The sequence below is a fragment of the Saccopteryx leptura genome, chromosome 2 (genome assembly GCF_036850995.1).
Source record: "Saccopteryx leptura isolate mSacLep1 chromosome 2, mSacLep1_pri_phased_curated, whole genome shotgun sequence".
NCBI classification, from domain to species: Eukaryota; Metazoa; Chordata; class Mammalia; order Chiroptera; family Emballonuridae; genus Saccopteryx; species Saccopteryx leptura.
This window is the reverse complement of record NC_089504.1, coordinates 222,338,305-222,366,155: the sequence shown is the minus strand read 5'-3', so window position 1 is coordinate 222,366,155 and position 27,851 is coordinate 222,338,305. Positions and strand designations below refer to the sequence as shown.

General features: G+C 41.5%; 1 protein-coding gene across 2 annotated transcripts in view; it reads left to right on the top strand.

The window, feature by feature from the left end:
- The first annotated feature begins 841 nt into the window (after positions 1–841).
- Positions 842–27,851, top strand: part of MORC3 (MORC family CW-type zinc finger 3) — a 56,205-nt gene continuing 29,195 nt past the window's right edge. The window contains exons 1-8 of one of the 2 annotated variants that reach the window (XM_066370242.1): positions 842–951; positions 15,303–15,375; positions 18,463–18,595; positions 19,923–20,137; positions 20,695–20,842; positions 23,529–23,676; positions 25,173–25,301; positions 25,491–25,610. In XM_066370242.1, the coding sequence (XP_066226339.1) occupies positions 913–951; positions 15,303–15,375; positions 18,463–18,595; positions 19,923–20,137; positions 20,695–20,842; positions 23,529–23,676; positions 25,173–25,301; positions 25,491–25,610 (1,005 nt within the window). In that variant the 5' untranslated portion in view covers positions 842–912. The remainder of the gene's footprint in view (positions 952–15,302; positions 15,376–18,462; positions 18,596–19,922; positions 20,138–20,694; positions 20,843–23,528; positions 23,677–25,172; positions 25,302–25,490; positions 25,611–27,851) is intronic. The other variant, XM_066370243.1, reaches the window with a different exon arrangement.

Genomic DNA, 27,851 nt, shown 5'->3' with positions numbered 1-27,851 from the left:
CACACACGTTTTTGTTTAGCATTTCCTCACTCATGTATTTATTCATTAATTCAGAAATGTTTTGACCACTTACAAGCCTCAAGTCTAAGTAATTGGAAAAAATGAAAACATAAATTGCAGAAGAATCTGTAAGGTCTAGTCCCATATTGTAAATAATATTTAATGTACAGTAAGTCTGGAGTAATGTACACCAAATTGTTTATATATTCTGGCGAAGGCACTGGGGATAAACTTGGTTTTATGTTTCTATATTATTTGAGGTTTTTTTGTTTGTTTGTTTTACAAAGAAAACGTCAGTTTTACAGTCATAAAACACAACAGATAGTAAAAACCTTTTCAATCTTTATGTGTAGTGAACGACAGCTCTTGACTTACTTAATTTCTATATCCTACTCAGCCAGGGCCAAAGACCTCGATACAAACGCATGCAGAAATGGACTCGATCAGGATAAAAAACAGTAACTGTCAGGGTGAACCCAGAAAGTACAAATTTTTCACTTCGTGAATAAGCTTTCACATCACGTCGACACGGGTGGGTACGGAATGGCTTTTCTCAGTTCGATTCACGCCTGGCCAGATCAGGCGCTTCGGGTGCATCCTTCTGGGAAACCAGCACACACCGCGCCAGGCTTCAAACTGGAGACCTTCAAGCCGCAGGATCGGGTTAGGGCGAAAACTCCTCGGAACTCGCCGCGCCCCGCCACCCGCCCAGATCTCCGGCTCTGCCTACCTGCCAGCCCTACACACCCACCCACCCTGACTGCGCCTGGAGGCGGAAGTGAGTAGGCGGAGCGGACGTGCGGCCCGCCCCGGAAATGGGCGTACCCCCCTCAGGGCCCGCGGCAGCACCCGCTGCCAGCTTCCCGGTCGGGTTGCTGCGGAGGCCGGTCCTGGCTTTGTAGCTCGCTCAAGATGGCGACGCAGCCACCCTGCGGGATCCGCCTCAGCGCGGTGAGCAGCCGCGAGGGGTGGAGCGGTCGTGTCCCAGGAGGGCGGGCAGGCGGGCAAGCGAGGGGGGCCGGCAGTGGGCGGTGGTGACTAGTCGGTCGAGCGGCCGGGGCCGCGTTGGGGTCGCGGGAGGGGGCAGCCGTCTCGGTCCCGTCAGCGGAGCGGCTCGGCGTCGGGCAGGGCAGAGCAGGGCCAGGCCCGGCTGCGTCCCGTTTCCTCCGCGTTAGGTTTCTATTCTACGTCCGAGGCTGCGGGGCGGGCCGGGCCCGCGGCCCCTCCTCCTGGCTGCGTCCAGGCTGTTTGGCAGCCGTGGTCTGCCGGCGAGGCCTCGGTAGCCGCAGCCTCGGACCGCGGGGCCTCTGACCCTTCTCTGCCTGCGGGCCGGCGGGCACTCTCGGGGGGAAGGGAGAGGCAGGGAGCGGCCAGCAATGCCGGCGGCCTTGACCTCCTGGCAGCTGCACCGGCCCAGCGAGCCCGGGCTAGTCTTTCTGACTCGTTGAAATTCCTGCCTCTTCCTTCGAGTGGAGCCCTCGGGCCGAACCACTAGGTCACTGAGCTCTCCGGTTTCCCCTCTGGCCTCTTCGCCGCGTCTGTTTTGGGTTCTTGGAAAGCTTTCAGTATTGGTTGACTCTTAAGTCATAGGAAGCGGCCACACAATACGAATGAAAATTTCACATCTTAAAACGTGGGCGTGGTTTCTCTTCCTGCTCATCAAAAAAAAAAAAAAAAAAAAAAAAGTTGATGTGTGTTATGCAAAAATCGACCACCTCTACCGAGAATGTTGACTCTGGCCGAAGGATGGCCACTCCAGCCTCTGTCCATTGGACACCCGCGCGGTGAAGACTATTACTTTTGAAATGCTGCATTGCCCTGCCCCTTTCATTCATTCAGCCAGTTTCTTCCCATCACCTGGTGTTGTCGGACTTTATTCCCGATGAGTGTGAAATGGCACCTGGGTTTACTCTGCATTTGCTTGACTGCTTGTGAAATAGAAAGTTTTTCCTATTCACTCTTTTTGTCATTTTGGTGGTTTTCAAAAATACTCATCCTTTGCCGGTTTTTCTGTTTCCTTTTTCTTGGCGGCGGCGGGGTGGGGATGGGGGGAATCTTACCAAGCGTCCTTTACCTGTTCTGAATAAAGGTCCTGTGGTTACATAACTGGTTTATTGTATGAGACAGCATTTAGTACTGTAGTTTGAATGTAGAGAGCAACTATTCTTTCTTATTACTGGCTTTAAACATTGTTTGCTGGTTGTTCATCCCCACACATGGGTGAGTCTGGGCAGATTCTGATGCTTTCCAATTAGCCTCAGGTATAGTCAAGTCTGACCTCATGTAGTTTAAAATCTGTCTCAGTTCATTGTCCCCTCACCCTTTTCCCAGATTGGGCCAAATTCTGGCCAAGAAACCTGTGATGGAGAAAGAAGTGAGCTGGTTTTCCCCCTGTCTGCACTTAGATTCTCTTCTCCCTTCTTCCCCTTCCCCCTCCCATGTTTCTGTCTCTGGCTCTTCAAGATTGAGGAAAAAATAAAGCCTAGATAAGGGTCAAACCAGTCTTAAGAGACCTTTATTGTTAGCTAGTCGTGAAGCAGTTAGTTGCCCATGTGCTAAATCTTTTGTGGGCGGTAGGGACTGTTTGGAACCTCGCTGACCAAAATCTCCCATCTGCAGTTTCTGCACTAGCTCACTACCGCACTATCAGTCTTTTTGCTGTAGGACAGGAATTGGCAAACTGCAGCTCATGGGCCAGATCCAGCCTGCCACCTGTTTTTGTATGGCCCATGAACTAAGAATGATTAGATTCTTAAATGGTTACCAAAAGAATCAAAGAATATTTAGTGACATATGAAGGTTGTATGAAATAGACATTTTATTATAGTTTTCATACAGAAGTTTCATTGGAATTTAGCCATGCTCATTTGTCTATGTATAGCTCTCAAATACTTACATTGAGAGGGTCTAGGAATTAATGAGTTTATGCATTTGTCAAAAGCCATAAAACACAAACCGGGAACCGTAATATATACAAATTTTAAAAAAATCAGTAGGTTTGGGAGATCCCAGAATGGAATGTGGAGTGACAAAAACTTAAATATTTACTTAAAAAAAATTTTTTTTTTAATATTTATTTTTTGCCTCCATATTTCTAAGTAAAATGCTGACAGCATTTTGATGTTTTCCAGCAATCCTGCTGTGGACTTAGCACACACATACACACACTTTTCACCTCCTCCTATCTTTCTCCAGTGCTTATATATCTCATTTTTGGTTGAATTATTCTGTGACTTACCAATTTTACTACTATTCACGAATGAATCAGCAGAACTGTGATTCTGTTTAGTTTGCTGTACAGCTTTTTGTTTTCCCTGCAGTTAATCATTGATTTGTATTTTGTTTACATGTTTGCTTACTTTTTCATTCATACTTTCAGAGACCTGGAAACTCTTTTCCAAATATGTTCAAGCATACCCAATATTTTGTCAGTTTTGTTGGTTCAGTTGTGATTTGGGAACTTCCCTTTATCATTTTTCTGGATATTTCCTTCCCCTTTTTGTTGTGTCTCCATCTCACATATTTCTCTTTTGAGTTTTTCTCCTTTGGTGAGCACAGTGGAACCGCCTGCCTGGATATGTGACCCTGGGCAGCTTACTTAAATCAAACCACTTGTGCCCGAGTGTTCAATCTGAAGTATGGGGGAAATAGTCTTACACACCTCAGAGGGTTGTTTTAAATATTGAATGAGCAAATACCTATAAAGGACATGTGCATGCTGTAAGCAACCAGGAAATACTGCTATTTTGTTACTGGTGGTGGTTGAGCCATCCATTCTTCCAAAAACAGATGTAGCTTTATAAGAACAGAGTACATAGGAAGAAAAAAATTTTATGCCTTTACTTGGAAAAAGATCTTTTGGTACCATTGCTTGCTCTTTACATATAATTTGGCTGGGTAATTCTGGATTAGAAATGATTTGTCTTAGAGTTTTAACGACATGTGTTATTGTTTAATAGAGTCCTGTGCATTGCCTTGGGCACATAGGCTGGAAACTTAAGTCCTTAAATCTGGAAAATTTTCTCATTTAATTACCAGATTTTTCCCTCTGTATTTCTGTTCTCTTTTGTTTCCTATCTAATTGCACTTTTTTTTTGTATTTTTCTGGAGAAAGCAGGGTGGTAGAGAGACAGTATCCCAGTAGAGCCCAAGCTCTATGTCGATCAGGCGTCCCTGATTCGACTTTCCCGTGCAGTGGGACACTCCTGCTTATCAGCAGGGCTGGCAGCCTCTTCGAGACTACTCTTGAGGCGGCTATGAGGATTCTACTTATCAGTGCCCACACTAACTGCCACCAAAGACACGACTGACACACAAGTTAGTTGCAAGAATCACACAGGCAGTTTATTACTCACAAATCCTTTTGCTGTGCCTGGGTACAGCTTAAGGGGTCCCCGTCGGTGTGCTCCTCTCAGCTGTCTTTGGTCAGAGCTCAGAGCGGCGTGGAGACAGTTCACGTTCATGTTGGAGTCTGGGCGACTACCGCAGCAGGAGGCCCCTCAGCTTTAGTACCTTTTCTGGCCAACACCTTCTAACAGGTGTCAATCTACAGGATTATCACCTCAAACCACCTTTTTGGGAGTTCCTCGAAGGGAACCCCCTCTATGCTAATCTACTGAAATGTTTACATCAAACCACTTTTTAAGATGTTCTTATTTACATTAACTTACAAAGTTATGACACTGAGCCACTTCTTTTTTTTTTAAGTTAGTTTTATTTATTTATTTTTTTACAGAGGCAGAGAGAGAGTCAGAGGGATAGACAGGGACAGACAGGCAGGAACGGAGAGATGAGAAGCATCAATTATTAGGTTTTTTAAAAAAAATTTTTATTTTTTTATTTATTCATTTTAGAGCGGAGAGGGAGAGACGGGGTGGGGGGGAGAGACAGAGAGAGAGAGATGGGGGGAGGAGCTGGAAGCATCAACTCCCATACATGCCTTGACCAGGCAAGCCCAGGGTTTCGAACCGGCGACTTCAGCATTTCCATGTCGAAGCTTTATCCACTGCGCCACCACAGGTCAGGCCAATCATTAGTTTTTTGTTGCATATTGCTACACCTTAGTTGTTCATTGATTGCTTTCTCATATGTGCCTTGACCGCAGGCAGGCCTTCAGCAGATTGAGTAACCCCTTGCTCGAGCTAGCGACCTTGGATCCAAGCTGGTGAGCTTTTGCTCAAACCAGATGAGCCTGCGCTCAAGCTGGCGACTTTGGGATCTCGATCCTGGGTCCTTGGCATCATCTCAGTCTGACGCTCTATCCACTGCGCCACCACCTGGTCAGGCCTGAGCCACTTCTTATCTATGTATAACTTCACACACATACTAACTGGGCCCTGCTCGAAAGTCAGAGTCTGTTTATCACATTACAGAGTTATGACACCAAGCCACTTCTTATCTATGGATAACTTCATACATATACTAACTGGGCACTGCTTGAAAGTCAGAGTCTGTTTATCACATCTGTACCCACTATATTAATTCCTATCCCAATGGCATAACTTTATTTAATTTTAATATTTATTTTTAATATTATATTTTAATTACTTGTATATATCTTCCATATTTTTGTTTTTTATATTTCTATATATTTAATTACTATAACATTATATTACTACAACAGACAGACTCCTGCAAGCACCTGACCAGGATCCACCCGGCATGCCCACTAGGGAGCAATGCTCTGCCCATCTGGAGTGTTGCTCCGTTGCAACTGGAGCCATTCTAGTGCCTGAGGCGGAGGCCGTGGAGCCATTCTCAGCACCCAGACCAGCTTTGCTCCAATGGAGCCTTGGATGTGGTAGGGGAAGAGAGAGATAGAGAGGAAGGAGAGGGGGAAGGGTGAAGAAGCAGATGGGCACTTCTCCTGTGTGCCCTGGCCAGGAAATCGAACCCAGGACTTCCACATGCTGGGCCAATGCTCTACCACTGAGCCGGCTGGACAGGGCCCCTTCTAATTGCTTTTTCTTTTCTGGGAAACTTCTTCCATTTGATCCCCCCTACCTCTCTCACTGTGTATTTCATTATTATAAACACTATCTTATTTTTTCAATGTCTTCTTAAAATCTTCTGGGACAGCCCTGTCTGGGTAACTCAGTTGATTAAAGCATCATCCTGATAGTCCAAGGTTGCAGGTTTGATTTGTGGTCAGGGCACATACAAGAATCAACCAATGAATGCATAAATAAGTGGAACAATAAGTTGGTCTCTCTCTTTCTTCTCTTTCATTTCCACTCTCTAAAATGAAGTTTTTAAAAATCTCCCCTATAGCCTGACCTGTGGTGGCGCAGTGGATAAAGCGTCGACCTGGAAATGCTGAGGTCACCGGTTCAAAACCTGGGCTTGCCTGGTCAAGGCACATATGGGAGTTGATGCTTCCAGCTCCTCCCTCCCTTCTCTCTTTCTGTCTCTCCTCTCTCTCTCTCCTCTCTAAAATGAATAAATAAAAAATAAAAAAAAATTAAAAAAAAATCTCCCCTATAAAACTGAGACTTATATAAATAGATAATAGTGAAGTACTGGTAGTTACGGGGGGTGGGTGGGGAGAGGAGTAAAGAGGGACAAATATACAGTGACAGAAAGTGATTTGACTTTGGGTGATGGTCTCACAACACAATCAAGAATTCGTATGCTATCGAGATGTTTACCTGAAACCTGTGTACTCTTATTGATCACTGTCACCCCATCAAATTTAATTTCTAAATTAAAAAAAAGAAGAAAAGAAAAAATCTCCCAGGACAAAATATTTGTTCTAATTGCTAGTCATATTAGTCATAGTATTTTTGAAGTTTTTTTTTATTCTACATTGCCTCTTTATGTTTCTCGTTTGTATGTGTGTTTGTTTTTTGAGAGCAAGTGAGAGAGACAGGAAGAGAGAGAGATGAGAAGCATCAGCTCATAGTTGTGTCACTTTAGTTGTTCATTGATTGTTTTCTCGTAGGTGCCTTGCCCAGAGAACTCAAGCCAAGGCAGTAACGCCTTGCTCAAGCAAATGACCTTGGGCTCAAGCCATTGGCCATGGGATCATGTCCATCCCATGCTCAGTCCAAGGACCCCGCACTCGAGCTGGTGAGCCTGAGCTAAAACTGGATGAGCCTATGCTCAAGCTGGTGACCTTGAGGTTTTGAACCTGGGACGTTAGTGTCCCAGGTCAACACTGTCTGCTGTACCACCACTAGTCAGGCTATTTGTTCTTTTAGTGTGTATTGTTTTGATTTCTGATGTCTGGAGATGATTAGCCTTCTGCTTACATTTCCAAGTGAGACACCAACAGCTGACTGAAAGATGTTCATTCCTGTGTAGAACTAGTCCTCGGGATTCTGTGTTAGGTGATCAGATAGGAAAGAGCAACTCTTTTGTGGGGGGCACTCTGTGTCAATATCTGCAAATACTAAAGAGTGGAAGTGTTAGACCATAAAATAAGTATATATTTGTCTTTTTGTGAATGACTTATTTTATTTGACATGTCTTCAGGTTTCATCTATGTGGCAGCCTGTGTCTGAATTTCCTTTTTAAGGGCAAATAATATTCCATTGTGTAAATATACTACATTTTGTTTTCCTGTTAATTCATCCATGCACAGTTGGGTTGCTTCCACCTTTTGGCTGTTGTGAATAATGCTGTTCTTAACATGGGTATGCAAATATCTGTTTAAATCCCTGCTTTCAGTACTCTTTAGTATATTCTCAAAACTGGGATTGCTGGGTTATATGGTAATTCTAGATTTAATTTTTTGAGGAACTCCCATAGTGGCTGTAGTGTTTTATGTTGCAAGAATAGACAAGAGTTCCAGTTTCTCCGTGTCTTTTCTTACACTTCTTATTTTCTGGTTTTGTTATTGTGTTTGTGAAGTGGATTTATTTTTTAACTCTTTGATAATAGCCATTGGCTATCTCATTGTGATTTCAGTTTGCGTTTCCTTGGTGATTAGTATGGTGTGAACATCTTTTCATGTGCTTAGGGACTATTTGTATACCATCACTATAGAAAGAGCTATTCAAGTGCTATTTATTTATTATTTATTTATTTATTTAAAAATTTTTCTGAAGTGAGAAGCAGGGAGGCAGAGAGACAGACTCCTGCATGTGCCTGACCAGGATCCACCCGGCATGCCCACCAGGGGGCAATGCTCTGATCATCTGGGCCATTGCTCAGTTGCAGTTAGAGCCATTCTGGTGCCTGAGGTGGAGGCCATGGAGCTGCCTTCTGAGCGTGGGCCAACTTTACTCCAATGGAGCCTTGGCTGCAGGAGGGGAAGAGAGAGACAGAGAGGAAGGAGAGGGGGGAGGGTGAGAAGCAGATGGGCGCTTCTGTGTGCCCTGGCCGTGAATAGAACCCGGGACTTCTCCATGCCAGACCGATGCTCTACTGCTGAGCCAAGTGGCCAGGGCCTGAAGTGCTTTGTTTTTTAAGTTGGGTTATTAGTTTTTTGTTGTTGTTGAGTGATAGTTCTTTATATATTCTGGATTTTAATTCTTTAATAGATACTTGACTTGCAGGTATTTCCTCCCATTCTTTAGCTTGCTTTTTCACTGTTCACTTGTCCTTTGGTGTACAGATGTTTTTAAGTTTGATAGTCCTATTTATTGATTTTTTTCACTTCTCTCCTGTGCTTTTAGTGTTATATCCAAGAAAATGTCCAAATCCAGTGTGATGAAACTTGACCTACTCCTGTGTTTTATAGTTTCAGCTCTGACATTGAGGTCTTTGATCCATTTTGAGTTAACTTGTGTATATGGTGTGAGGTAAGGGTCCAGCTTCATTTTTTTTTTTTTTTTTTTTGCATATGGATATTCAGCTTGCCCAGCTATATATGTTGTAAAGATTTTCTTTCCCCCCATTTAATGGTCATTATTACACTGGTTAGGAAAAATCATTTGGGGCCTTATATATGGGAAGGTTTATATCTGGGCTATTTGTTGCTCTTAATATCTCTTTTGAGTTGTGCCTGACCCTGCCATCATCAATTTCTCCAGAAAACACACTTCCAGTCTTGTCAGAGGTTGCCTGGGTAGTTGCAGGGTTACTTAGGGTGAAAGAAGGATCTCAGGGAATCTGAACTGATTCTTTTTTTTTTTTTTTGAGAGAGAGAGAGATAGAAACATCAATCTGTTCCTGTATATGCCCTGACTGGTGAATTGAACTGGCAACCTCTGTGCTCCAGAAGGATGCTCTGGAGCTATCCAGCCAGGCCTTAACTTTTATTGATTTTTAGAGAGACAGAGGAAGGGAGAGAAAGGAAAGGGGAAGGGAAGCATTTGTTGTTCCACTCAGGTGTGCATTTTTTGGTTGCTTCCTGTGTGCGCCCTGACTGGTTGTGGGTATTGAACCCACAACCTTGTTGTTTCAGGACGACGCTCTTAACTGACTGAGCTAACTGGCCAGGGCTTGAACTGATTTTTGTAAAGACTTTCAACCTGTCTTGTTTTCCAAAGGCACCCAAGTCTAATTTGTAAGGCTTTCTGGGGTTCTTCTAAGGTTCCTGGCTTGCTTCTTGTTGGGTTTCTTATTTCCGCTAGGCGTCAGATTTTTCACTTCCAGATTATTAAATAAGTGAAAAATTTCAGTTTCCAAACTACTGTCTACTGTTATCCATTGACTCTTTTTGTTCTTCAGAGTGTATGCCATTTTTTCTATCATTAGAGAACAGATTCAAGACAGAGCAGAGATAAACATTTGCCATGTATCCAAGCTTTTGTGTTTTAAAAGTTATTCTTAAATTATTTAAAATTTGTGACTATATATTTTTTAAAAACATTTGTGTGGTCTTCATAGCATCTCATTTATGTGTGTGTGCGTGCTCACACGCCTTTTTTTGGAAATCACTATCTAAATGTCTAGTGATTTAAAGGAATACTTATTTTAGAGGGTGATAATGTCTTTTACCCAATGTTTGGGGTGGGTGTCTAACAGTGCTGTCTTGTCTGCAACATTTTCTCCTGGTGGAGTTTTCCTTAAATGTTATTTTAGGTGGTATACTCAAATATTCCTCAAATAACAATCTGGAAGAATCCTATGCTGTCTGCTTGAGGCAGTATCTGTCTCCACAGTGAATCTATGGGTTATAGAATTTGAAACGCTTAACCCAAGGGGAAGCTTGCCTCTCTTTGCAGAATCTCAGGCTATACTTTTTCCTTTTTTTACCTAGAGTCCAGACTGAAGCAGACAAGCTTCACATTGGGCAGATTCACTCCTTCCCCCTCTTCACTGAAGGTGGGAGGCTCAGTGTGTGCTTCTCTTCAGCACATCTGTCCCAGAGTCTCCATTAACCCCAAAGCCTTTGTCTTCCATTAAACACTCTAACCCCCAGTGCATCCCCATTTTCAAATCTTATTTTTCTTATTCCTTTACTTGAGACTCTTTTTAAAAAATATATATATATTTTTTTTTCAGAGACAGAGAGTCAGAGAGAGGGATAGATAGGGACAGACAGGAACGGAGAGAGATGAGAAGCATCAATCATCAGTTTTTCGTTTCAACACCTAGTTGCATTGATTGCTTTCTCATATGTGCCTAGACTGCAGGCCTTCAGCAGACTGAGTAACCCCTTGCTTGAGCCAGCGACCTTGGGTCCAAGCTGGTGAGCTTTGCTCAAACCATATGAGCCCGCACTTAAGCTGGCGACCTCGGGGTCTCGAACCTGGGCCTTCCACATCGCAGTCTGACGCTCTATCCACTGCGCCACCGCCTGGTCAGGCTACTTGAGACTCTTGAGGGCTTTACTTATTTTTATTTTTATGAGCTTAGTTGTGCTCTAAAAGGAATACTTTAAAAAACACACACACACACACACACTTACAATGCTCTTATGTTCCAGGTATTCTAAGCATATACAAATATTAAGTCATTTAATTCTCTTAACAACCTTGTATACTGATACTGTTATCCTCAGTTTTACAGATGACAAAACTTGAGGCACAGAGGTTAAGTTTGTTGCCCAGGATCACACACTTAATACATTCCACACACCATGGTCTGCATGTGTGTGTGTGTTACACTGCTGCTTCAGCTGTTCGAGTGGTTTTCTTTCCAGTTAATGACATGTTCTAGAGATTAATATATAGAATAGTTGAAAATAATTGCTTATGTGTGAACATCCAAAACGCCACTGTTTGCTTTCATTGTTTCTCACTGACACCTTTTTTTCTTTGCTCTCCTGAGACTTACTCAAGAACAGTTTGGCTTGACCTGGTGGTGGCTCAGTGGATAGAGCATCGGACTGGGACACAGGGTCCCAGGTTCGAAACCCTGAGGTCGCCAGCTTGAGTATGGGCTCATCTGGTTTGAGCAAGGCTCACCAACCTGAACCCAAGGTCCCTGGCTCAAGCAAGGGGTCACTTGGTCTGCTGTAACCCCCCCCCCCCCCCCCCGTCAAGGCACATATGAGAACTCAATCAATGAACAACTAAGGTGCCGCAACAAAGAGTTGATGCTTCTCATCTCTCTCCCTTCCAGTCTGTCTGTCCCTCTCTTTGTCTCTGTCTCTCTCTGTCATAAATAAATAAATAAATAAATAAATAAATAAATAAATAAATAGATGAGTTTGTATCTGTATCTTGTCAGTTTGGAGCTGGTGAATATGATGAAGTTATTAAATAGAAACTGACTTTCCTGCCCTGGCTGGGTAGCTTAGTTGGTTCGAGTGTCATCCTGATCTTGCTAGGAATCAACCAATGAATGCATAAATAAGTGAAACAAATAGATCTCTCTTTTTTTTTTTTTAAGATTTTATTTATTTATTTTAGAGAGAGTAGAGAGAAAGAAGGGGGGGGGGACAGGAAGCAGCAACTCCCATATGTGCCTTGACCAGGCAAGCCCAGGGTTTCGAACCAACGACCTCAGCATTCCAGGTCGCTTTATCCACTCTGCCACCACAGGTCAGGCTCTCTTTTTCCTCTCTCTTTCCTCTCTTCCCCCTCTCTCTAAAATCAATAAATAAAGAATTTTAAAAGAAAAGAAAATTAACATTTCTACCATCACACTTTGCCATACATCTAAAATCAAAGTACTGCATCGTAGACCCAAATACCATACTTCTGACTCCAGTTTTCACACCTGGCGGGAATGAATAAAATAGCGACAGAAACACAAAGGTTGTGTGGTGATTGATGAATCATGTTCTTCTTTTGAAGCTAGAAGTTTTACACCCATACTAAGATATAGAAAGGTTGAGCAATATGCTATTTAAAAAAAAATGATAGAATATTGATTGTGCAAGGAGAGGAACTATGACTCCTGGCACAGTCTCAGGCAGATTAATTAGAGGAGAGGCTCCTTGTTCAAGATAAAAATCTGTGCATCGATTTTCATTACTCTTTTTGATGTGTGTTTTGGGAAGTCTGAACTATAGTACTTATATTCTACATTACATAAATATATGCCACTAGAAATCGTAATTACATATACTCCAGTGGGAATACCTTTTCTCACACGTGTACTTCAGCCTAATGGTGAACTAGTTCTTGGGGATTATCTAAAGCAGTGGTCCCCAACCCCCGGGCTGCAGACTGGTACCAGTCCGTGGGCCATTTGGTACTGATCCGCAGAGAAAGAATAAATAACTTACATTATTTCTGTTTTATTTATATTTAAGTCTGAATGATGTTTTATTTTTAAAAAATTACCAGATTCCCTCTGTTACATCTGTCTAAGACTCACTCTTGACGCTTGTCTTGGTCACGTGATACATTTATCCATCCCACCCTAAAGGCTGGTCCATGAAAATATTTTCTGACATTAAACCAGTCCGTGGCCCAAAAAAGGTTGGGGACCACTGATCTAAAGTCAAGTGTGCACAGAGGAAAAGTGACCTCTTTCTGACACCTTGTGGCTGCAGCTGAGCACTACAAATGTGGCTGATTTGAAGTCTAATTACATTTCTAGGGCTCTTCACAGAAAACACTTGAAGCACCTTTCTTTTTTTCCACTTAAATATGAGATAATCTGTAAAGTTCTGATTGCATGGAAATTCTCTGCATGTGGAAATATTCAAGCCTCAGCCTTTTAAAACCATTTGTATATTTTTATACGCTTGATATTTACCATGAGGTTGACTGGCATATTTCTCCATACTGGATTCATGTGAATTAAATCAAACATAAGATCCTTGAAAAATTAAGTTTTGTTGCATTTGAACTATTTGGCGTTGTTTAAATGGTTTATGGATATATATACTATATTTCCCCATGAATAAGATACACCTTAATTTTGGGGCCTGAAATTTGAAAAAAAGACAGCAAGCATGAAAAAGTGGGAAATGCAAGTAAAAAAAATGGCAACAATGAGCACAAAAACAAGCCCAAAAAAGCTGGAAATGCAAGTAAAAAAAAAAATCTATAACCAGCCCTGGCCGGCTGGCTCAGTGGTAGAGCGTCGGCCTGGTGTGCAGGAGTCGTGGGTTTGATTCCTGGCCAGGGCACACAGGAGAAGCACCCATCTGCTTCTCCACCCCTCCCCCTCTCCTTCCTCTCTGTCTCTCTCTTCCCCTCCTGCAGCCAAGGCTCCATTGGAGCAAAGTTTGCCCAGGCGCTGAGGATGGCTCTATGGCCTCTGCTTCAGGCGCTAGAATGGCTCTGGTTGCAACAGAGCGACGCCCCAGATGGGCAGAGCATTGCCCCCTGGTGGGCATGCCGGGTGGATTCCAGTCAGGCGCATGCGGGAGTCAGTCTGACTGCCTCCCCGTTTCCAACTTCAGAAAAATACAAAAAAAATAAAATAAAAATCTATAACCACTGTGTAAGACACCCAGTTTTTAGACCCCCAATTTTTTTTCCTGTTTATCCATTTTTATTTAGTTAGAAATATTTTCTAATTTACTTTTGGATTTTGTTTGATCTATGGGTTATTTATTTTATTTACTTTTGCCATTTATTTATTTATTTAATTTTTACTTATCTCAAATTTTTTGAAAAAGGGTGCATCTTATACATGGGGAAACATGGTATTACTCTACTGCCATGAGTTCAACTATGATGACTCTTCAGTAGATCACTAGAAAAGCCTCTTGATTAATAAGCAAAGCTAAGTTTAATAAGCCTAATGTACTAAGTGGAAAACACCCACTTGACAATTTTAGTTGTATCTCACAGTAGGGAGATTAGGAAATGATGTGTATAGGATTTTAGGACCTTGGCTGGGTAGTTTTGAGGTAGGTCTTGCAAGGTTGATAACTTTGGGATTGGGCAATTTGTGATGTCATGGCTTTGGATTAGTGGGTATAGGGAGGCAAAGGTTTTGAAGAAGGTCTTGATGACTAAACTACTTACTTGAGTAATAGCCTTATCTTATGTTATATTTTCCAGGTATATCCTGAAAGAAGCAGCTAGGTTATTTTTTACTCGGTCTCTGTGTTGTTTAAAGCAAGGACAGAAAATTATATTGGTTTTATTAAACAAAAAAAAAGCTTTTATGGCTGAAAACTTTTGTGCAAAAAAGGTTTATTGAGCCAAATGGTAGCCAGAAAAGGCCAGATCCTGGGGCATGAAGTCTGAACCACCAGCACTGCTAGTGGAAAAGACAAACATGTGTCCAGTCCTGGAGATGATGGGCACTTTTATACAGATGTGAGTTGTGAAACAGATTACACTGGCTACAGATAAGGGGGTGGGGTGAAAAGGTGAAGTGGGGGCAGTCCTAGGATCATTGCACAGCTAATGAGGAAGAGATGCGTACTACTTTTGATTGGTTTTGGGAAACAGTCCTGAAAGTTCATGCGTTAGCAGGATGCTGTGGAGTCTGGTGGTCATGACAGAAGTTGATTCAAAGCTTCAACATATAGCCAGGAATGTGTGCAGTTTTGCTAGTTGGTCCGCAGCTATTGACTGGTTACTTTCTCTCTCCTGCCCACTGTATTTTAATTTAGGATCTCTCAGACTTTTTCTCTCCCTGGTTTCTGTTTTTAAAAGCAAGACCTGGCCCTGGCTGGTTGGTTCAGTAGATGGAGCATTGGCTTGGCGTGCAGATGTCACTGATTTGATCCCTAGTCAGAGAACACATGAAAAGTGACCATTTGCTTCTCTTCCTCCCTCTCTTCCCCTTCTCTCTTCTCTTACTCTCTCACAGCCATTGGCTTGATTGGTTCAGGCCTTGGCCTGGGGCGCTGAGGATAGCTGGGGCGATCCAAGCGTTGGCCTCAGGTGCTGAGGATAGCTCAGTTGATTTGAGCATTGGCCCCAGATGGGGGTGGCCAGGTAGATCCCTGTCGGGATGCATGTGGGAATCTGTCTCTATTTCCCCTCCGCTCACTTAAAAAAGAAAAAAAGTAAGACCTGAGTTAATTTACGTAAATCATTGGTTTGTTTCAGCTTTGCCCGAAGTTTTTACACACAAATTCTACTAGTCACACTTGGCCATTCAGTGCAGTTGCTGAATTAATAGGTATGTAAAATTGACATTTCATATGTAACTATTGCTTGCAGTTGAAATTTTGAAAAAGTTTTTGTTGGAAAATATTATGTAAATATGTTTTTATTTTAAAAAAAACCAAATGTATCTTGATTGATAGCATTAAGTATAAAGGTTATCTAGCATAACAGCTATTCAAAATGAATATCAAGTTAGTCAAATTAATTACTGTTTAACCTTTCCTATACTACTGACAGTATTTTAATTCGCTACATTCATAAAGCATTTATGTTGAAAGTATTTTTATTCTGATTAGAAAAGAAATAGATCTACTCTAGAAAATGAGAATTATGTTTTATAATAGTTGGGAAGTATGTAAAACATAGAATGGATTCATTTTTTCTGTTGTTAGTAGTTAGTAGGAGGATTAAAGTTATGTTTGATTTGTGGTAATCTTGTTTCCTCCAGTAGATAAAATGATCGAGGCATAGGATTGTCTTTTAATAATGCCTTAATAAACATGAAGAAAGAGGCAAGGTTGTGCAGATTTACATTATGAGGTCATGGTTTTTTTTCCTTGGGAAGATTTATGCACTTGAATTTTCTTTTAGCTTAAGGCTATATTTGAGAAACATAATAAGATATTTTTAGATATAGATTCTTTATCAAGGAAGGGACTGTCTTAAAAAGGAAGCCACTTTTTGCCCTAGTCAGAGCTTGGGTGGGTTAGCAGGCGTCCCCAAACTACAGCCGGCCACATGCGGCCCCCTGAGGCCATTTATCCAGCCCCCACTGCACTTCTGGAAGGGGCACCTCTTTCATTGTTGGTAAGTGAGAGGACCACTGTATTTGGCAGCCTCCAATGCTCTGAGGGACAGTGAACTGGCCCCCTGTGTAAAAAGTTTGGAGACCCCTGGAACTTAGAGCATCGTCCCAAAGCACAGCAATTGCTGGTTCAATCCCCGGTCAGGGCACATACAGGAACGTATTGATGTTCCTGTCTCTCTCCCTTCCTCTCTTGCTAAAATCAATAAATAATAATTAAAAAAAAAAAGAAGGAAGCCGTTTTTGAGTTTCTTTTTTGCTTGATATAGTTAGATTATTCATAGTCTTGTAGCCGCTATTCAGGTGTTTTTTTAAAACCCCTGAGTGGACATGCTGTGGCATTGGAGCCCGGAGAATCTCCTTAGCCTGAGATCATTCATTCACACAGTGGTTCTCTAGCTTCCAGGTAGAGCAGCTGAAAATCGTGGTGCTCTGGGTGGTGTATCAGATTTAAGTTTTTAATGAAACAGCGTCTTTCCTGAAGTGGTTGATTTAAAAAAGATTATTTGATTTTTTTTTTTTTTAATTTATTTTTCCGAAGCTGGAAATGGGGAGAGACAGTCAGACAGACTCCCGCATGCGCCCGACCGGGACCCACCCGGCACGCCCACCAGGGGGCGATGCTCTGCCCCTCCTGGGCGTCGCTCTGTTGCGACCAGAGCCACTCTAGCGCCTGGGGCAGAGGCCAAGGAGCCATCCCCAGCGCCCAGGCCATCTTTGCTCCAATGGAGCCTCGCTGCAGGAGGGGAAGAGAGAGACAGAGAGGAAGGAGAGGGGGAGGGGTGGAGAAGCAGATGGACGCTTCTCCTGTGTGCCCTGGCCGGGAATCGAACCTGGGACTTCTGCACGCCAGGCCGATGCTCTACTACTGAGCCAACCGGCCAGGGCCCGATTATTTGATTTTAATTGTAGGCAGCCTATGAAACGATAGTTTGAGAACTGTTACTTGTATTATAATAAATACTTTAAAATATACTTCACGAAGTATTTTTGGTTACAAGTTGATTGTATTACTGCTACTGTTGAGTTTTTCCCCTTTTCCTTTGATGTATTCCCTTCACACTTATTCTGAAACGAGGTTGCTAAACTAGGGTGTTAAATGAGAGATGTACAGAGAACGTAGAAGTATAAAAGCCACCATAAATTTGCTTAGACCGTGTTAAAACAAAAACAAAATTCAACCAAGTAACTTTGGAGCTCTAATTGTTACGAAGCAATTCATGAATGGGGGGCAGCATCCCCTCTAGCAACTAGATGGGCCAGTGGGGGCGTGATACAGAATGGAAGGACTTTATAGGAAGCCCAGTGGAACAAGGGAGCTGTTAGTGAAAGAAAATAAAGGATTATTTTGGGAGCATCCTTGGGGGGGAGGAAAAAGGTTTTTGTAATCCTTTAGGTTGCCTTGTCTGTTCTTTCTGGGTGGGGGATGGAGAAGGTCATGTCACAGATGACCTTACTGGTTCTTGACCAGAAAACTCCAGACTGGTCAAGGTTAACTAAGATAACATTTTGGGGAGAGGTTAAAACTGCAGTTAGGTCACATATTAAAATATGGGCTTTTAGCATGAGGAACACCATTTTGGGCCTCTGGTTTTTCTCTAACAATTGTGCCCTGGCCGGATAGCTTGGTTGGTTAGAGTGTAGTCCCAATGTGCAGAGGTTGCTGATTCTATCACCGGTCAGAGCACATGCAGGAACAGTTCAGTGTTTCTGTTGGTCTCTCTCTCTCTCTCTCTCTCTCTCTCTCTCTCCCCCTCTCCCTTCCTCTCTTTCTAAAATTAGTAAATAAAAATTAAAAAAATTTGATAAGGGCCACAATTTGAAAAACACTATAGAAGGTAAACCTTCCTCTCTCTGTGTACGCAGCTTAGCAGAGAATGACGCTGCTCTCTTGTTTGTGCAGCAGCAACCGGAGTGCCTGCTGACACTCGGTTCCTGGCTTTCCTGTGATCGCTGGGCTGGCTTTTGGGGCAGAAGACCTTCTTTTCTCCAACATCTCTGTAGTGCAGTGATTCCTCCTGCTTTACACTTTTTCGGTATAGTGAGGACCAGTATTTGTTCTGTGTATAATGACAGCAGAGTTTTGGAAAGAGTTAATTCTGTAATAGTGAGTGATATATAATATAATAGGGTACTATCTTTTAAGTTTCATGTTTTCAAATCTCAGGTGTTCTTAATATTTTAGTATTTTAAATGTCCTTAAAATGTTATTCTGTTGCTTATTAAAGGATTGTTCTGAACTAATTGCTTTTTAAAAAAATGCAAACTCAAAATCTCTCAAAACTTGTTTCTCAGATAATGCATATGATCCTGATGTGAATGCTAAACAGATATGGATTGACAAAACAGTGATAGATAACCAGATATGTTTGACATTCACTGATAATGGCAATGGTATGACGCCAGACAAGTTACATAAAATGCTCAGGTATGTAAAGTGTCACACCTAGTCATGCTTTTCCCTGCTTCCCGGTTTTATGTGTTACATTTATTGTCCAAAGTTCTTGTTTTTTAAATGTGAAATATGGTACCCACAGTGCACTCTATTCTCTAAGTCAGTGGGCAGCAAACTACGGCTCGTGAGCCACATGCGGCTCTTTGGCCCCTTGAGTGTGGCTCTTCCTCAAAATATCACGTGCGGGCGCTATCTTGATAAGGAATGTACCTACCTATATAGTTTAAGTTTAAAAAATTTGGCTCGCAAAAGAAATTTCAATCGTTGTTGTACTGTTGATATTTGGCTCTGTTGACTAATGAGTTTGCCAACCACTGCTTTAAAGTTTGCCATCATTTCCACTGTTAGTGTATCAGCAGTCTCTACCATTCCTCTCATCTCTCCCCCCATGTCTGGCTTACCTAAAATTCCACTCTTCCTTTCTAGAGTTGTAGTATATTGAATACATTATTTTTACTTTCATGTAAATTAGTTTTAACCAGTATTTCCAATAAAGTGTACCGCTTTTGGTGGGGTGAGAGGTTAATTTTAAAAGGATTCAGAGGATGAGGAAGCAGCATAAAATAGTCCTAAGGTTTTGGGCCCAAGAGTCACAATACAGGATGTCATATGAAGCCAAATGTGCCTGAAATGGAAACTAAGATGCTTAGCACAGGTACAGGGTAGAGGGAGAATTTGTTAGCAGAGGCCTTTCTACTGTTCCTCATAAACTCCTTACGCTGCCGAAAAGTCAAGGCAACCAACCCTCAGACTACGGCAGGCTTGCTGAGAGCAAGGAAAGCATTCCCACTTACAAGAAGAGATTGCGTGGGGTGCTGTTTCAGGGCCCCAGGGACCCGGACAGTAATGCTGCCGTTTATCCAGGGTGTGCCAGGCAACCGGCTCCTGGGTAGTATGTGTGCCCTTAAATCCCAATGAGGGAGACTTGCTTCCTTCATTTCAGAGATGGGAAAACACATCAAGGCAGGTTAAAGCTTATTTGCCTATGCATATCATCTAGGAAGGATGAGGCAGCATACAAATGCAGGCTTTTTATATATGTTTTTGAGTTAAAAACATAAAGATTAGCACTAACTGGATAGTTCAGTTGATTAGCGCATCATCCCGATTAACACCAAGGTTGTGGGTTCTATACCCTGTCGGGACACATACAAGAATCAACCAAAGAATGCAGAAATAAGTGGAACAAGAAATTGATGTTTCTCTCTCTCCATCTCCCTCCCTCCCTTTCTCTCTGTAAAAATCAATAAATAAAAATGATTATATGTTTACTTTTAAAATCTTTTCATTTTCTTTTTAGCTTTGGCTTCAGTGACAAAGTCACCATGAATGGTCGTGTTCCAGTTGGATTGTATGGAAATGGTTTCAAGTCAGGTTCTATGCGTTTGGGTAAAGATGCAATCGTTTTTACCAAAAATGGAGAAGGTATGAGCGTGGGCTTCTTGTCTCAGACTTACTTGGACACCATAGAAGCAGAACATGTTGTTGTCCCAATAGTGACATTCAATAAACACCATATCCTTTTGATTTTGAAACGGAAACTGTAGAAACTGAAGAAATAATGTGGACCATCTATCCTTTTGCCTTCCTCCAGACTCTTGTTTTTAAATCACACCTTCCATTCTAGCTCCTGTTCCTATTTCTTCCCCTACATCTGCATCTAAGCGCTGTCCCTATTCTCTGCAGAGTTGTACTGTGAAAATCCTTACCATTAGCTGATTGCATGTCGTGTTGAACTTCTTGTTGCCTTCCTCTTTATAGCAGTCTCATTGTGGTCTAATAGGACTGTGATCTGGCTTGAAAATTTCACTAATTACCATGAAAAGCAGGATATCTATAGGAAAATATCTTCTGTGTAAAAACATTTCAAATATTGGAAAGCATTAAATTAGGAATAATAAACTTGTTCCTGGCTTCATCCTCTGGGTGTTCATTTGAACTCAAACTGCCATTTTAAAACTTAGAAAATAATTTAAGAAATAGTTTTTCTGTGGTTTAAGTTTGAATTGGTTTTCATATTGCAATTGTGGGGAAAATACGTTGTTGGTCTAAGTCTTTAACTCAAGATATACGACAGGTGATTAATTCAGCAGAATCAAAAGCAAGCCTCGCTGCAATTCTGGACCATTCTCTGTTTTCTACGGAACAGAAATTACTAGCAGAACTGGATGCCATTATGGGTAAGAAGGGGACAAGAATCATCATTTGGAATCTTAGAAGGTAAATTCAGATTTCAGTTAGATGTTGATCATTGTGGAAGTTAAGTGCATGTGCCAGAATGATTATTACAGTCATCCATTGGTTGTTGAACAGAGTAGCGATGCATTGGAAGGGGCTCATGTTTTGGCATAGTTAATGATTTGTCTTTTTTTGTGTGTGTGTGTATTTTTCCGAAGCTGGAAACTGGGAGAGACAGTCAGACAGACTCCCGCATGCGCCTGACCGGGATCCACCCGGCACGCCCACCAGGAGGCGATGCTCTGCCCACCAGGGGGCGATGCTCTGCCCCTCCGAGGCGTCGCTCTATTGCGACCAGAGCCACTCTAGCGCCTGGGGCAGAGGCCAAGGAGCCATCCCCAGCGCCTAGGCCATCTTTGCTCCAATGGAGCCTCGCTGTGGGAGGGGAAGAGAGAGACAGAGAGGAAGGAGAGGGGGAGGGGTGGAGAAGCAGAAGGGCGCTTCTCCTATGTGCCCTGGCCGGGAATTGAACCCAGGACTTCTGCACGCCAGGCCGACGCTCTACCACTGAGCCAACCGGCCAGGGCTGAAATAATTTCATGTTGTTATAAATTTCAGCCCTCAGGTTTAGTCTCCATTGCACACTGTTCTTTCTCTGTCATCCCACCCCTGTCCTCAAAACAAGACGAATGAATAAATAAATGGGGAGATAAAAACCCAGCCAAGTCCAAGTTCGTATGAGTTAAAAGAGAAATTTTTGTCCGTTTGGTTCATTAGTTAAAGCTAAGCATGATTTAGCTCTGGTGAGAAAAGTAATATAGATGAGACTTAAATTGGTAGTTCTTTTCTTTGTGATGAGAATAAGATCTTTTGCAAATAAAAGTTTTAAAATTTAGAATGAATGTAATATTGAGAGATAGAAGACATATTACACCATAGGAATAAAGCACAACTTATGGTAAACCAAAAATACTTTAACTCTTGTCCTTTTCTGCTCTCCTGTATTCCCTTTTTCTTTCTTTTTTTCTTGCTTTCTTGTCCCTCCCCCAGTTTTCTTTATTTAAATTTTAAGATAATTATAGATTCTTGTGCAGTTGTAGGAATAATAGAACGATCTCATGTTTCCCCCATGAAACATCTTAAAAAACTATAGAACTGTAGTACAGTTGGTATTGGCATTGATACAGTCAAGATAAAGGACATTTTTATCACCACAAGGATTCCTCAAGTTGCCCTTCTATGTCCACATCCAGTCTTCCTTAATCCCTGGCAACCTCTAACATGTTCTTTTTTTATTTTTTTTCTTAAAATGAGAGGAGGGGAAATAGTGAGACAGACTCCCACATGTGCCCTATCTAGGATCCACCCAGCAATCCGACTAGGGCTGATGCTCGAGTACCTAGCTATTTTTAGCGCCTGAGGCTGACACTCAGACCAACTGAGCGATCCTCAGAACCCAGGGCCACGCTCAAGCAAATTGAGCCACTGGCTGCAAGAGGGGGAGAGGGAGAGAAAGGAGAAAGGGAGGGGAGAAGAAGCAGATGGTCATCTCTCCTATGTACTCTGTCCAGGAATCAAACCTGAGGACATTTATATGCTAGGCTGATGCTCTGCCCACTGAGCCACCAGCCAGGGCCTCAATTTCTATAACTTTTTCATTTCAAGAATGTTACATAGTATTGGTTGATTTGGTTAGTGTCATATCGATGTGCTAAGGTTGTGGGTTTGATCTGGGTCAGAGCACGTAGAATAAAATAATCAACCAGTAAATGCATAAATAAGTGGAATAGCAAAGTGGTATTTCTCTCTCTCCTACACCCCCTCTTCTTCCCTCTCTCTTTTTTTCTCCCCTCTCATTCCTCCCCATCCGACTCTAAAGATCATTGGGTGATGAGATTCATGCAGGTGCATATGGCTGTAGTTTGCTTCCTTTTTCTTGCTGTGTACTAGTACATGTGTGGATGGAGCCCAGGGTGTTTAACCATGGTACCTGTTGAAAGTCATCTGGGTGTACAGTTTTGGCTATTGCCAATAAAGCTCTAGACCAGGGGTCAGGAACCTATGGCTCACGAGCCAGATGTGTCTCTTTTGATGGCTGCATCTGGCTTGCAAACAAATCTTTAATAAAAAAATAATAACGTTAAAAATATAAAACATTCTTATGTATTACAATCTATTCATTTCCTACCGCTAATGTTCATGGTTGCGGGTGGCTGGAGCCCAATCACAGCTGTCCTCTGGGACAACACCAAATTTTTATTGGATAATGCGTAATGTACACGGGTTGTTGTATGGCTCTCACGGAATTACATTTTAAAATATGTGGTGTTCATGACTCTCTCAGCCAAAAAGGTTCCCAACCCTTGCTCTAGACATTTGTGTACAGGTGTTTGTGGGAATATAATCTTAATTTTTCTACAGTAAATCACCAGTAGTATAATTGATGGGTCATAGGGGAATTGTATGTTTAGTTTTTTAGGAAACTGCCAGAATGTTTTTCAGAATGGCTCTACTATTTGACCTTCTCATCAGCAATGTGTGTGAATACAGTTGTTTGTTTGTTTTTGCATTTTCCTGGATTGCCTTTTCTATCTTTTTTTTCTCACTTTTGTTCCCTACCACCACCACTACCATGGCGCCAAACACATGTGTTTTGTTTTGTTAACTAATAGTATTTTCTTGCTTATCTTGCTTAAAATTTTACTCTTTTAAAAAATTGTTTTTACAGGTACAAAAATGCAACAGAGTTTGATTTTGATAAGGATAAATATGACATCAGAATTCCAGAAGACTTAGATGAGACAACAGGGAAGAAGGGATACAAAAAACAAGAGAGGATGGACCAAATTGCCCCAGAAAGCGACTATTCCCTGAGGGTATGTGTCCATGTCTTCTATGGAAGTCAGAAAAATAATGAAATAATGGAAGTTATCTTGTCCACTTGTGTTATAAATGCTGCCATTGATCTCTAAATGAAAGTGTCTCAGATATGAGCCAACCTGCTAAACTTTTCATAAGCACACTGGTTGTTTTATTTGCTTAGAAACCGTTTTTAATTGTGAAGTCATAAGGTCTAACAGCATTTATAGTTTTTTTCACTGTGTTGGTTATGTTACTTACATTGGGAATAGTAGAATCAGTATATCCTATGATGTCCATATTGATTAATCAGTCAAAGTGACCAAATTCAGAATTTCTCTATTTTTAATGTAAAATACTCTAGAATAAATACACCTTTGCTTCCTAAAGCAGTGTTATGTATAGACTAGAGATAATGTACATTAATATAATTTGTGATAAATATTTCTTAAATTTGATGTTAGAAATAGTTGATTTTGAGATTGAGGAAATTAATATCTCAAGCAATGTTGATATAAATTACTTAGTCATTATAATATGTCATACTAACCTTTCCCTTTATTTTTGTGCTGCAGTGATTTCATAACCCAAGCTGAGGATACATTTGACATTTACTAGTTTACCATATAATTTTGTTAGCAATTCAAATGGCAAATATTACTATAACTTGATATACACCAATGTGTTACTGAGGTATCTCCTAATTGTTAAGAAAATCTTGCTCAAGTATGGATGGGTCTAGAGGTAGCCAGAGGGGATAGTGTGGATTTAGTCTTCTGCAAAGTACAGCGTTGTAAAATATCATCAATGAATTTTAGAAGAGGCAAAATGCCACTAATTTTGAAGTCAGGAGAAAAAAAGAAAAGTTCAAATTTTAGTTTTTGTATTGAACTTTTCATCTATCCTTGAGTTATTCAATTCATTTCCTTTGGAGATTTCCTGTTGTCTTTTTTTTTTTTGTATTTTTCCGAAGTTAGAAGTGGAGAGGCAGTCAGACTCATGTATGTGCCTGATTGGGATCCACCTGTCATGCCCACCAGGGGGCGATGCTCTGTCCATCTGAGGTGTTGTTCTGCTGTAACTGGAGCCATTCCAGCACCTGAGGCGGAGGCCATGGAGCCATCCTCAGTGCCTGGGCCAACTTTGCTCCAATGGAGCCTTGGCTGCGCAAGGGGAAGAGAGAGATAGAGAGATAGGAGAAGGGGAAGGGTGGTGAAGCAGATGGGCGCTTCTGTGTGTCCTGGCCAGGAATCAAACCCGGGACTTCCACATTCCAGACCGACGCTCTACCGCTGACCTAACCGGCCAGGGCCTGGAGATTTCTTTTTTTAATGGCTCTAGTATACTGAGTTTATTTTTTGTGAAAAGTATATATAGTGTATATTTTATTGAAAAGTTTATGGGTCTTTTATGGAAGTAGGATTGTATCTTTTTAAATAGATGCATAAGTAGTGTTGAATAAATTTGTAGGTAATTATTTCAAAAGAACAGATATTGTTTTGTGTCTTTACAGGCTTACTGCAGTATATTGTATCTAAAGCCAAGGATGCAGATCATCTTACGTGGACAGAAAGTAAAGACACAGCTAGTTTCAAAGAGCCTTGCTTACATTGAACATGATGTTTATCGACCAAAATATTTAGTATCCTTTGTTTTCCTTTTTATGATGCTGGATAGAGTTATACTAGTCAGGTGTATTCCCCCTTTCTCCTGATACTGAGTCTCATCCTTTAACTTTGCCCTTCTGTGCTTTTGGACTCAAATAATAAAATAGAAAGGATGATTTCAAGGGACTGAAATGGTATGTTCAGAATTTTCCTTAATATTTAAGACTAAAGCAGTGAGAATTACTTTTGGATTCAACTGCAGAAATAAAGATCATTATGGGATAATGATGTATCACAAAAATAGACTCATCAAAGCCTATGAAAAAGTTGGATATCAGTTGAAGGTAAGCTGAAAATGTCTATGTCTTTTATAAAAGTAACTTGTTTTTGGGTCAAATGTGAAATAATATGCTTTTTGCCTGATGACTTAAATGTCACTGTTTTTAATAACATTGGTATGGCTCTTGAACTTAGAGCACTTTGATATTAATTTCTCATTTGATTCTGAATAACCTTATGAGGGGGACAGAGTAGTTTGTGTTTTACAGATGAGGAAGTGTCGGGGCTCAGTAACTCCCACTTGATCTAGTGAGGAGGGCAGATCTCAGGCTCGGACACAGCTCTTGGGGCTGCATTTGGATCTGGATCCCTGGTTACTTCACACTGGGATGAAATTGGTTGGTTTTAATTGATGCTGACTCAGTAGCCTGAAAAAGCAGCATCTGGTTGGTGATTTACTTTTTTGAAGTTAGTTTCTAAATATATTAGAGCCTTCTAAGCCATGTCCATTGTAGAATTCAGTTTAGGATAATGGACACTGTTCATGTCGGCCTGTTTATCCTTTACGTGCTTTCACAGAAAGTTTTATTTTGGTGTGTGTGTTAAGAATTCTGTGATAAATTCTGAAAATCAACTTTGTTAAGGGTTTTAAGTCTGGGCACATTTTGTTTTCCAATTCTATGACTTTAATTTTTTATTCAATGAGAGGAGGGGAGGCAGAGAGACAGACTCCCACATGCGCCTGGACAGATCCATCTGGCAAGCCCACTAGGGGGCGGTGCTCCATTGCTCAGGTACTGAGCTCTTAGTGCTTGAGGCCAAGGTAATGGAGCCATGGCTGCAAGAGAGAAAGAGAGAGAGAGAGAAGTGAGAAGGGGAGCAGTAGAGAAGCAGAAGGGCGCTTCTCCTGTGTGTCCTGATGGGGAATCGAACTTGGGACATCCACACGCCAGGCTGATATTCTGCCATTGAGCCAACTGGCCAGGACCCATTTTTTTTTTTTATGACTTTCAGTTTTGATGTATTTTGTTTCATTCTGAATTCTTTGTATCATAGAATGTGTGAACTCTATACAGTATGATAGTAAGGATTTATCTTGAATGTTATTCAGCAGGTTATAACTCTGTAGTACATATTCTATATGGCATGAGCTCAGAATATAGCATTTTTGCAAAAGTAAATGAACATTGTTGGGCTCTTTGTGACCATTAATTTCAGTCACCAAATAAATCCACAACTCTGGCAACCATGGTAAGAAGTATCAATAACATATTTAAAATGCCAGTTTTCATTTGTAATCAAAATAATACTTTTCACCAGAAATATTCTGTAATTAAATTTTCTGAATTTCTACTAATTGGAGATGTATTTTTGCTCATAGGTCTTAGTTCTTAAGTGTTTTGGGATTCAAAAAAAATTGTGTTTGCTATAGAATGTAAAATCTTTTTATCTTTTACCACTTAGGAATCTGACTTAAGAATCATAGTCCTTTTTCCCACTCAGTTAAATTTGCCTTATGCATATATGTATAATTTATGGTTAAACTTGACTTTGTAAAGAACAGACTTTTACAACCAACTTTTTTCTGTTTTGTTTTGAGAAAGAGAGAGGAGAACAGAAGGGAGAGAGTCAACAGCATCACCTTGTAGTTGTACCATTTTAGTTGTTTATTGATTGCTTCTCATATATGCCTTGACTGGGAAGAGGGGTGGCTCAAGTCAAGCCTGTGACCCCACACTCAAGCCAGCAACCTTGGGGTTTTGAACCTGAGAACTCAGCATCCCAGGTCAATGCTATCTGTCCACTGCACCACAACCAGTCAGGCATACAACCAACTTTAAAGTTTTTCTTTACCAGATGATGGACTGACCCTAGTATTTGCATTCTGTGGACTCAGTAAACATTTATTTAGTAGATGTCAGTATGATTTCCCATGCTAGATGCTCAGTATAAAAAGATGGCAAGATACAGAGCATGCCCTCAGAGCTCAGTGTGGTGAGGGGGATGTGGTCTCTCCTTGGAGCGCCCTAAAAGGCTTGTTGGGGAGAACAGTGATTGAGATGAGTCTCTGTTGACTGTGCTGTGTTGGAAAGTCTAGCAGGGGATTTCCAGGCAGAGAACAGAGTATTGCAAAGGAAGGGAAAGAAGCTCTGAGATGGTAACATTAAGGGCATAGTTTGCTGTGCCTGGCCCGGATGATAGTGGGAAATAGAGTAATGGGAGGGACAGGAAGATGAGGCTGAAACAAAGGTGAACATAAATTGAAGGGTGCTGTGGTTTACAAGTGGTGTGAGATGCAGAACTAC